The 11,978-nt window shown below is 43.3% G+C and overlaps 1 protein-coding gene and 1 long non-coding RNA gene across 2 annotated transcripts; one reads left to right on the top strand and one right to left on the bottom strand.

The window, feature by feature from the left end:
• Positions 1-4,357: 4,357 nt before the first annotated feature.
• LOC149384692 (uncharacterized) lies at positions 4,358-4,721 on the top strand. Its single transcript, XR_016301426.1, has 2 exons — positions 4,358-4,499; positions 4,579-4,721. It is a non-coding gene; the product is annotated as an uncharacterized LOC149384692 (long non-coding RNA).
• Positions 4,722-5,312: 591 nt separating this feature from the next.
• On the bottom strand, positions 5,313-7,291 carry LOC149384691 (uncharacterized). The gene is made up of 3 exons (XM_089626130.1): positions 7,114-7,291; positions 6,533-7,032; positions 5,313-5,330 (listed from the first exon to the last, which is right to left on the bottom strand). Exons 1-3 carry the CDS (start codon positions 7,289-7,291, stop codon positions 5,313-5,315), a joined length of 696 nt encoding a protein of 231 aa, XP_089482256.1.
• Positions 7,292-11,978: the final 4,687 nt, after the last annotated feature.

Here is an 11,978-nt window from a genome sequence, read left to right as displayed (position 1 = left end):
TCCTCGAGTCAAGTCACTCTCCTCAAGTCGAGCCTCGCCCCTCGAGTCGAGTCGTTCTTCTCGAGTCGAACCTCGCTCCTCAAGTCGAGTCATTCTCCTCGAGTAGAGACTTTCACGATATCCGGAGCTCCGAAGGCCCAACGGGCCAAATAAAATGAATGTCACTAAGGCCCACAAGAGTCCCACAAGACAGGGCGCGTACACGTAGCATGTCGTGCGCCGCGCCAATCACACCGCGCACGCATGGCGCATGGAGCGTCGTGCCAGTCGGAGGCGCACCGCTCCACCAAGCACACCGCGGGCGCATGGCGCATGGCGTGCCGCGCCAGTTGGAGGCGCGCCGCGCCATCTAGCACACCGCGCGCGCATGGCGCATGGCGCGCCACGCCATCGCGCACGGGGCGTGCGCCGCGCTCCACTTCTTGGCGGGGTGCGCTCCACCTCGAGGGGAACGCGTTCTCTAGTCCCACATGGACGAAATGAAAGCCTCCTAGGCCCCTCCAACTACTATAAATACCCTCTCTCATTGAGGGGAAAGCCATCCCATTCATTCTCAAGGAACTTGAGACTTCTCTCTGCTTCTCTGGATGCCATCCTTGACCTGAAGCGGATTCTCCTCGATTTCTCTTTCTCAATGATTCTGAAGCACTTTCCGGGGACTCCCGAGTGCCGCCTCTCTTGATCGAAAAATTAATCTTGAGCCCACGAGTGCTCTAACGGTTTTCGATCGAAAATCGCCTAAACGTCTAGCACCCTAGACGCGTCCACCATTTCTGACAAGAAATCGCCTACGCGTTCGGCATTTCCGACTAGAAATCGCCTACACGTCCGGAATCTCCGCCACAACAAGGAACTCTTGACTTAGAGTCTTCCACGTCTCTAAAAGAGAGAAAACACACATTTTCTCTCGCGCTCGCGATCTCCGAAGTTCTGAGACGTCGCCGAGGACTCCTCCACGCACCATCTCCTTCGTCGAGAAACCTTCTCCATTTAGGCTCCGTGCCTCACACTGTGTTACATACGCCCTGAACTACGTTCTGACCTGATCCCACACACGGGTACGTAGGCGAGACTTTCGAGTTCACACTTTTGGCCCGAGTGCGATCACTTGGTCCGGTCTTTGATCGAACCGCCCGAGGTATACAATAGTTGTTCATTTTCGTGCGACAACAACTGACTTTAGAAGCAGGCTTTTAGAAGCGACTTTATCGCTTCTAAAGGTCCATTAGAAGTGACTTTTTTACCTTTAGAAGCGACATTTATCGCTTCTAAAAGCCTTTTTGTAGTAGTGTGAATGATGACCAAAACATCACTGAAAAAGTGCAAGCTAGACGAACGCTCAAAACAGAACGATACCTAGCCATAAACGAAGGGATCGAGAAACTTCTCACCGCAAACTTCATCCGAGAAGCTAAGCACCCCAAGTGGGTCGCCAACGTGGTAATGGTGAAAAACCTAATGGGAAGTGACGCATTAGTAGATTACAAAGATCTTAATAAAGCCTGCCCTAAGGACTGCTTCCCACTCCAGCGCATCGAACAATTGGTCAATGCCACGGCCGGCCATGAACTCCTCAGCTTCATGGATGCCTGCCTATTCGGGCTATAACCAGATTTGCATGTATGAGCCCGATAAGATTAGGACAACCTTTGTCACTAATCGAGACCTTTAGTGTTACAAGGTCATGCCTTTCGGCCTTAAGAAAGCGATAGTTACTTACGAACGGTTGATCAATCGGATCTTCGTCAATCAAATCGGAAAGACTATGGAAGTATACGTGGACGACATGCTCGTTAAAAGTCAACAGGAAACCAACCAAAACAACTTACCTGACCTAAGGGAGATGTTCACAATCTTCCGCCGCTACAAAATGAAGCTCAACCCCAACAAATGCGTGTTCGGGGTCGAATCCGGAAGATTTCAGGGTTACATTGTCAAATGACGAGGGACAAAAGCGAATCCCGAAATAATCAAGGCACTCCTTGAAATGAAGTCTCCAAAGTGAGTCAAAGAGGTGCAAAGCCTGACTGGTTGAATTGTTGCTCTGACGCACTTTGTGTCTAAAGCAACCGACAAGTTTCTTCATGGCCCATCCATCCCCACAAGAAACAAAGGTTCGCCAGCCTATCATAGCGGACGTCAATCCAAGACATAAAAGGGCTCGTTCCAAGTTTCACATTCACTCTACTCCAAAGTGGTTTCAGATGATCCAAGATCACAAGAACACGAACAAAAGGTTATCTCGACAACAACCCTCTTTATCCTTATCCACATTAATAACCTTCGTAGCAGTGCGACTAAGCAACGGGAGCCCATGGAGTTGGATCAAAAAATCAAAGTATCTGAATTGATCTGAGACAGCCTAGTCGTCGATCGAGTCACTCAAGACCAGTAAGGCTTTATCGAAAAGCCATGGCCCATTGTCTTTCACCTTCTCCTACTCCTCCTCTATATCAGTAATCTCAATGCCTCCCTTCGGGTTCGAAAGGTTGCCCATAATAGTCTCCAGAGCTTTATTGTTGTAGTCTCTATCTCTCAAAAGTTTGTTGAGCAAGGAGGTATCCAATGTGCCTCCTCTCCGATAGAGAGAACGATATTTTCACTAATACAAACTGTGGATTACACAACAGAATTTCTACAACGGTACAAACAAGTGTTGTAAAAAATCCACCTTCTACAACGGTACAAATAAGTGTTGTAAAAAGTTCAGCTTCTACAACACTAGCTTCTACAACGGTACATAATTGTTGTAGAGAAGCATTTTACAACAGTTGTGTACCGTTATAAAATTTCAATTTTGTAATAGTGTCTCCTTGTCCGTGATACCCGTAGTCATCCATTGGTTGCACAAGTCTTCCATGGTCTCATCGAATAGGGAAAGAGCTCAAAAACGCTGAAACTCTTGACACGATCAGAGAAGCAGATGTCACGCGAACATACTAGCTAGAAGGCTGAGCTCGCCTGCCACCGAATTTGGTGGACAACCAATACTTTCCTCACGGTGAAACGAGAAAGGCCATCAGAAAACTAGAGTGACAAGAGAGTTTTTATTTATCGTTTATTTTTTAAAATGACTGATAGGTATGTTTTTTTTTAAGAGTGTCGCTTTTCTTTGGTGGAAAAACAACCACATGCAGATTTTTTTTTATTTTTGTGTACGTTTAATTATTCTGTAGTTAATCAGGAATATTTACCACTGACGTGGTGTCACAAATACACAATATAACTGTCTCATAAGTTATTTTCCACTTTATATCTATTAAAGAGAAACTAGAGTGATTTTGGGGGTTGGTGAAACAGGACAATATTAAAACTTAGAATTAATGACATTTTTGGCCCCTCGTCTTTGACCACTTTAACACCTTGGTCCCTGATGAAAAAAGTCTGCAGTCTTGGCCCATTATGACCAGACAATTTTCATATTTGGTACTTCTGTTAACTTTTCTGTCCAAATTGCCGGATAATGGTCACGTGCAAGTCACGCCTGCGATACAAGGAGGGTAATTATCGTTTTGCCCTTGTTTGTATATGAATATATAAATTATAAATTAATGAAAATAACCCCAAATCAAATAACCCCAAATCGTTTTGCCATATTTTCTCTCTCTCTCTCTCCAATGGAAGCTTCCTCTGCAACCATGGCCGTCAAAGCCACCACAATCACAACCTCCTTCTCTTCATTCCCTCACACAAACCCCAACTCTTCTCTCTTCCACCTCCGAACCAACAACGCCCACAAAACTCCGCTCCTCAGAACACTCAAATGCATCCACAATCCTAACCATAACCCCAACCCCAACCCCAACCCCAACCCCACGCCTTTCTCCTGCTCCGCCGCCCCGGCGACCTCATCTCCGACGCAAATTTCCGACCTCGCTTCACCCATCGCCAAGCTCCGCCGCGTCGCCGCCGAGTTCGCCGCCGTCTCCGAGCCCGCCGACCGAGTCCGGAGGCTTCTTCACTACGCGCGCTTACTTCCGGCCATGGAGGATTCGGACTGGGTCGATTCGAACCGGCCATGGGGAGACGGGTGCGATTCGGAGATCACGAGAGGGTTCTGTTACTGCCTTGTGTCGATTCTCGACGGCGCTTCGCCGGAGGAGGTGTTGGAGGTCTCGACGGAGGATCTGGCGGCGATCGACGTTGGGCCGGTCCGCGGCGGCGGAGAGAGGTCCAGAGCGACGACCTAGCTTTAAGCTCTAAGGCTTGTTCGAGCTTCGGACACAGAGTCAGAGCCGAATCGATGAGGTTCAGAGCGACTACTAGCAGTTGACATCCCAATGGCATCGGGACCAGACCAGAGACTATTTCTCATCGGAGACGAAGATGAGTACAAGGTCGGCGGTGGCCTAATTTCCGAGCTAAAGAATTCGACGAGCTCGACCAAATCGAAGAAGAAGAGGACGCCGAAAGAGAAATCCAAGAGGCAGAGAGGAAGAACCGCGAACAAGCCGAGAAGCTTGAGAAAGATGCCCAATAATGATTGACTTCGCTCCTGCGTAATATTCTGATTTAACTCGTATGCTTTTTGTTGATGAGAATCGCTAACCATTGTCTGGGTTTTTCTTGGTTTTTCAGATAAAAAAAATCTCCTTGCTTTTGTTTAGCGCTGCAAGGATTTTGTGTTTCCCTTCTCTTGTCCAACAATTAAGTCGTGTAAGAATTCCCAACACAGTGAAAAAGCACTTTGTGATGAAATAAAGTTCATTGTTGAAGATTAACATGATTGACATGATTTCATACTCCGTTGTTTTTGTATGTCTCCCTTTAAGCAGTTGTACTTTCATTACAATTTTGCAAAAATGAAAAGAAGACCGGCTCTTCGGGGCTCTTCGAGCCTTTCCAATCAAAGTCAAAGGCCGACGAAGCTCGATTTAGCCAGCCTAGTTCTCGATGATCATGGTCTGCGTCGACGGAGAAGCAACGCAGAAGCAACGCGAGAGAGAGAAGAAGAAGAAGAAGATATTTTTATTTTTTTAACTATTATTTTTTATTTTATTAATTTTAATTGTAATATGATTTATTTTTTAATTTATTATTAAATTACGATTTTGTCCTCGTTTAAAAGGCACGTGATACGCACATGATCCATTTTTCATCTGTTTTGACGGTTTTTTTAACAGAATGACTGAAAGTGAAAAAATGACTATCATAATGGGCCAAGACTGCAGGGTTTTTTAATCAGGGACCAAGGTGTTAAAGAGGTCCAAGACGAGGGGCCAAAAATATCATTAATTCTAAAACTTATTATACGAGCCGGTGCAAGTGTGTACTCAATTAAAATAAAATATGTTGAGCTGAAAAACACGCCATCAAGCATTTTCGCGCCTCTATTCCAATCGAAACATTGAGCAACACCTGTCAAATCACTACTTTTTTTTTTTTTTTTTTTTTTTTTTTTTTTTTAAATAAATCACTACTTGTTTTTGTTTGCGTGCGATACATGTAGTTGAGTTCATTTGATCAAACTTGGATTTGATTAATTAACGTTGGTTTCCAAACCACTTCAACCAACCGAAGAAAAACAATAAAACGCGTACATCTATTAGCATGTAAGTTTCAAGTTTACTTCAATTAACTAAAGAGTCAAGATATTGTATTTTAAGTGTAAAATTTAAGATTACTTTAATTAGTATTTTAAGTTTACAACAAATACAAATAAGAGTGTTTTATTCAGTTAACTTTGATTTAATATTATAATTTTCCATAGAATAAAAAAAACTCTTCTTTGTATTTCTTGTCCCTATTATTTATAGATCTAATTGTTATTTTCATATTCTTTACTATGGCAACGGTAATCTTTATCTCTGAAAATTTGATACTAGTTTTTTATTTAGAATAATACTACCTGAAATTTGTAAGAGTGTCACTACTATAAAAATAGGATTCTACAACGCTTAAAAACAGTTGTAGAATGATTCTACAACGCTTCTTAAGCGTTGTAGAATCCTGCGTTGTAGAAGCTTCTACAACGCTTAAAAATCCGTTGTAGAATCCAACAGCTTTCTACAACGCTTAATTATCCGTTGTAGAAACTAAGCTTCTACAACGGATTCTTAAGCGTTGTAGAAGCTTCTACAACGGGTTGAATCCATTGTGTAATTTTTAAACATTTTCAAACATCTCGCCGCGGCGACGTATAATTCGCGCCGCGGCGACTTATTCTACAACGGATCTTCAATCCGTTGTAGAAGCACGTCGCCGCGGCTCGAAATATACGTCGCCGCGGCGAGTTATTTTCCGCGGCGAGAACATTCTACAACGGATAATAATCCGTTGTAGAATCAACTCGCCGCGGCGAATAATACACTTCGCCGCGGCGAGAAATTCGCCGCGACGACGTCAAATCTTAGCCGCGGCGAGATTATTCTACAACGGATTATCATGCGTTGTAGGAAGGGGATTATTCAAATGACACAGGAATCGGGATAGCCGCGAGACTTGGACTAACATCGACCATAATCACATCCCCTTCCGGTAACATTACTTTGTTGGCATGTTGAGCGAGCAATCGATACTTGGGATTAATCACCTTGTACGGAATCTTCTTAGCATCATCGATGCTAGCTTCACTCTCAAAACCGAGCTTTGAGAGTTGTTTGACAACCGGACCGCGACTCTCTATTCCCGAGTCCATTTCCATGAGTCTCTTTGGCCACGAGACAAACCCGCCTATAGCATCTTCAACGGTTTGAGCTTCTTCGGTGGGAATTGGCAATTTTGCTTTTTTAATCAAAACCCCCAAAACGGCCACGCGTAAATTTCCTTCCTCCAAAGGTGAGAAATGAACTACGCCTCCATTCATGTACGCTCGCCCATTTGCAACATGAATTGTGCCTCCAAACTCGGTGTCATCAATGAAAAGAAGACACTCGACGCTTTCATCCGAACTCGGTGTCACCGGCGTGGTTGGATTCAAAGAGCAACTAGCACGAACACTATTGGGTTTTTCCACAACAATAGGATCGATCTTCGGACGATCATCAACAATGATAGGATCGATCTTCGGACGATCATCAACATCGTCGTGTTCTAAGCGAATCAAGAATTTTATCAATAACTTAATACCAAAACATTTATCTTTAATAAATAGATAAAAAAAATTAAACATACCTAAAGAGACCGCTTCATTGACGTGTTCTTCAACATTTGCCATCTCTTTATCATCAACAACCTTCGCGTTGAGATTCCCTTCCACTTGCTCGACACTAGGCGACTCGACATTAATGCTACCATTTCCACCGAAGGCCTTCATCACCAAAGACTTTAACTCGCTAATTTCCCGACGCATCTTCATTACTTCTTCGTTGGGCGTTGGAGGAACAAAATACTTAAAACGCGACGTGTGTTTGGATTGACCGCAAACTCACGACGTTCCCAAAGCTTCTTGCAAAACACTCTTTCCCGATTCCGGCAACCATGTCCCTTGCGATGCTTGTTGGGATAACGTTTTCTACACATAAAATTATTTGAAAATAAAATTACAAGGTTAATTGTTATAACAAAGGTAAAGAACTTACGCTTTTTTCTCCCATCAATTTTTCTTTCTCATCCTTGTAGTTATCTACGTCTTTCATTCGCGAGTCAATCCAAAGTTCCTCTTTCGTAGGCCATTCCCCCGTTTCGTCATGCTAGTAAGAAGTAATTATATAATAAATTAAAAAATAATTGCAACATTTGAAATAACTAAAAGAAAAAAATGAATCTAATCTTTTCTTGATCAAGCTTTCGATATCCATTTCGGCCCGTTCGAGATTTGTACACACTTTTTCCGATATTTGATTTCCCATGTTCCGATGTTTGTTTGAACATTTCGGTTCGCCTATACTCAACAAATGCTATCCAATCTTCTTCGGTGATACTTGTATAGTATTTCAAAATACAAGCCGGTCTCTTTAAGGCGATTGGTTCGTTGATTATGTCTTTGAGTAGATCGTTGTATATCTCATGACGAAATAACCTTGCGGCTTCTCCGACTCTCATAAGGCAATCGTGTTTTTGTTCGATAGGAATCGTAAATCCTTCTTGCATTTCGTTCCAAATCCGTTCTTTAATTTGGGCGTTGTCTTTACATCTCCAATCACGCATCGAAAGTGGAACGTGTTCTCTTGCTAACACGCCAAAGTAACTCGACAACTCATCACCCTCTTTACCGATTGGTTGCCCTTTATCATCAAATTGTACCGGGATTTTTTTACCAAGTGTTTTAGCCTTATTAACCCGACCCATAAGAGTGTTTCTTCGTTTTCCTTGTTCATCGGAGTTAAGCGCTAGTTGTCTTCTAATTTTTCTTTTACCACTACCGCTAGAAGTAGTAGTAGTGGACGACATTGAATCTAATAAACAAAATTCAAATCATAATTTCAATTTTCAACTCAAATGTTATCAAAATTTCAACTCAAATGTAACAAAAATCAAATATAAACTCAACTCCAATCACAATATAAACTCAAATCCAATCCGATTCTAAACAAAAACACAATTTCAATCCCAATTCAATCTACTATCAAATATATTTCTCAAATCAAATCAATATCAAACTTCAATTCAATAAACTCAAATCCAATACAATATCTCCTAATTTCAAATCAATATCGAATTCACACTAAATAAGTTCATGTAAAAATGTTCAAAAACATTACCCGGAGTTGGACGAGCACAAGGGCGGCGAAGAGAAGGTGGTGAGGCGAGGTGAGGGCGCGCGGCGAGGGTGGGCACGAGCAAGGTGAGGGCGCGCGGCGAGGGAGGGCCGCGTGGGCGCACGGCGAGGTGAGAGAGGGCGGCGTGGGCGCGGCGCACGGCGAGGAGAGGGAGTTGAGGGTCGGAGAGAACGCGCGGGAGGGCGCGGTAGTTCAGCGAAGTGAGGGACGGAGAGAGAGAGAGGGGCCGAGAGAGAGAGTGTGGCGGAGAGAGAGAGGGACGGGCGGCAAGAGAGTGGCGGAGAGAGAGAGGGACGGGCGGAGAGAGAGAAGGACGAGAGAGATAGTAGTGGAGATGAGAAGAAATGAGAATGAGAAATGAGAGGGAAAAAAAACCCTAAGTATAGATATGAATGGGCGCGGGTAGTTAAAAAAAATTTGAAAATTTCAGATTTTTTAACGCTCCTACAACGCTTATTCTAAGCGTTGTAGGATCTCGCCGCGGCGAAGTGTATTTCTCTCCGCGGCGAGATGATTCTACAACACTTAGAATAAGCGTTGTAGGATCCTCGCCGCGGCGAAACCAAATTCTCGCTGCGGCGAGAGTTACCCAGAAACGTCTCGTCGCGGCGAAAATGTGGCATCGCCGCGGCGAGGTAACCCTAGATGTCCTCGCCGCGGCAATATACAATTTCCGTCGCGGCGAGACCTTTCTACAACGCTTAAGTAAGCGTTGTAGAAGCCTCGCCGCGGCGAAGGCTAATTCCCGCCGCGGCGAGGAATACATTCGCCGCGGCGGGAATTGTATGATGCCACGGCGAGAGTATATGTCTGGAACATGGTGCTCTCGGTAAGTTTTTCGCCGCGGCGACGACTTGTTCCCGCCGCGGCGCAGGACTCCTGCCGCGGCGGGATTTGTACCTCGCCGCGGCGTGATATGTCGCCGCGGCGAACGCATATTTTTGCCGCGGTGAGGACATTCTACAACGCTTATGGTAAGCGTTGTAGAATGTCTCGCCGCGGCGAAGTAGAAAGTTCGCCGCGGCGAGTGACACGAGACTGGTGATATAAATTCTCATTTCTGGTCTTTTTCACTTTGAACTCTCTCATAACCTCACTCGAAAAAATATTTCCAGTACCTTTTCTACTCATTCTAGAGCGTCCTCGTTTACTAGTCTCATCTACACATTCAAATCTTGTAAGTTCTTCTTTAACTTCTTCTAATTGTTGTTCTCTTGATAGTTTACTAATTAGAATTGGTAATTTTTTGTATAATTAGGGTTTTTCTATGAATATGAGGAAGTGGATGTGGGAGAATAGATTGAATGAGATATATCGGAAAGGTGTAGATGAGTTTTGTGATTTTGCTAGAGAGAACATGGTAGATTTGAAATCTATTCGTTGTCCTTGTATTAAATGTGGAAATCATAGACATTTTTCGATTGATGTCGTTCGGACCCATTTGTTTGCATATGGAATAATGACCTCGTATCAAAGATGGTTCTACCATGGTGAGGTTTTTCGTTCTACGGCAAATGAGGATGATGTTGAAGATGATATTGATGATATGTGCGGAATGATGAATGATTTGGAGGACGATTTTGTTGAGCGACCGGAATTGTTTGAGTCCATGATGAATGATGCGGAGACACCATTATATGAAGGGTGTACAAGCTATTCGAAGTTGTCATTTTTAGTTACATTATTTCATTTGAAGGCGTCGGGGGGTTGGACAAACACTAGTTTTACTCTATTGTTGGAAACACTGAAAGATGCATTTCCGAAAGACAATAAAGTACCTTTAAGTATGTATGAAGCAAAGAAGACTTTGGGTACATTAGGCAAGAAGTACGAGAAATTCCATGCGTGCCCAAATGATTGTGTTTTATATAGACACGAGTATGAAGATCTAGATGAATGTCCGACGTGCAAAGAGTCACGGTGGAAGAAGGGTAAAATTCCATGTAACGGGGTTAAAGGAGTTCCAGTTAAGGTACGTACATTTTCATCACTTGATTAGGAAATACATGTAGCTCATATTCATTATTTATTACTGATTTTCATTAAATATATTTCAGTCGTTATGGTACATTCCTCCAATGCCGCGCTTTCGTCGAATGTTTAATAGTGTCAAACACGCGAAGAACATGGTTTGGCACTCCGAAAAGCGTATCGATGATGGTATGTTGAGACATCCTGCTGATGCTGCACAGTGGAAATCATTCGATTTAGAGTATAAGGATTTCAGTGTTGATACTCGAAATTTGCGCCTTGGTTTAGCTTCTGATGGAATGAACCCGTTCAGCATGATGAGCAGTAAATACAGTGTTTGGCCGGTTATACTTGTGAACTACAATCTCCCTCCAAAGCTATGTATGAAGAGAAAGTTCTTGATGTTAACGCTTTTGATTTCAGGACCGAATCAACCAGGAAATGATATTGATGTCTATTTGGCACCGTTGGTCGATGATTTGAAGATGTTATGGGAGAAAGGGATGGAAGTTAAAGACGCTTACCGTGGAGATTCGTTCAACTTAAGGGCAATGTTAATGTGGACTATTAACGATTTTCCGGCCTATGGAAACTTGTCAGGATACTCTGTGAAATGCTCGATTGGTTGTCCGATTTGCATGAAAGACACATCTTCCATCCGTTTGAAGCATGGTAAGAAAACTGTTTTTCTGGGTCATAGAAGATTCTTACCAAGAGATCACTCGTATAGAAGATTGAAACAAGCGTTTGATGGAAATTCAGAAGAACGACCCCCTCCTAGAATTTTGTCTGGTGAAGATGTCTATGAGATGGTTAAAAACGTCAATGAAGTGCTTGGGAAAAGAAAGCGGAGTGCTAGTACTAAAGAATCGTTCAAAGAGAATCCTTGGAAGAAGAAATCGATTTTCTACGACCTTCCTTATTGGAAGACACACTACGTCCGGCATTGTCTGGATGTTATGCAGATCGAGAAAAATGTTTGTGAATCGCTTATTGGTACACTTCTTGATGATCCAAATAAATCGAAAGACGGAATACAATCTCGATTGGATCTCAAAGAGATGAATATAAGAAGCATTTTGCATCCCGAGGAGGGGGGTGGGAAAAAAACAAAATTACCACCGGCAAAGTACACTCTAGATCGAAAGGAGAAGAAGAAATTGTGTAACTGGTTTGCTTCTATTAAAGTCCCCGAAGGTCATTCGTCAAACTATAAGAGGTTCGTGTCTTTGAAAGATTTGAGGCTTACTGGAATGAAGACGCACGACTGTCATGTGCTGCTACAACAAATGTTGCCTCTTGCTTTGCGAGGAATTGTGCCAAAAGATGTGAGGTTTGCAATATCAA

Source organism: Urtica dioica, chromosome 9 (genome assembly GCF_054948205.1).
Source record: "Urtica dioica subsp. dioica isolate 48M chromosome 9, U.dioica_male_clone48M_v1_H2, whole genome shotgun sequence".
Lineage (NCBI taxonomy): Eukaryota > Viridiplantae > Streptophyta > Magnoliopsida > Rosales > Urticaceae > Urtica > Urtica dioica.
The sequence above is the reverse complement of the archived record's forward strand: the minus strand, read 5'-3'. Positions and strand labels throughout refer to the sequence as shown.

Coding starts and splice junctions, on each gene's coding strand:
- LOC149384691 (XM_089626130.1), bottom strand. CDS start 7,291: ATGCGTCGGGAAATTAGCGAGTTAAAGTCTTTGGTGATGAAGGCCTTC. Junction 7,033..7,113: donor CAATGAAGCGGTCTCTTTAG/GTATGTTTAATT, acceptor TGATTCGCTTAG/AACACGACGATGTTGATGAT.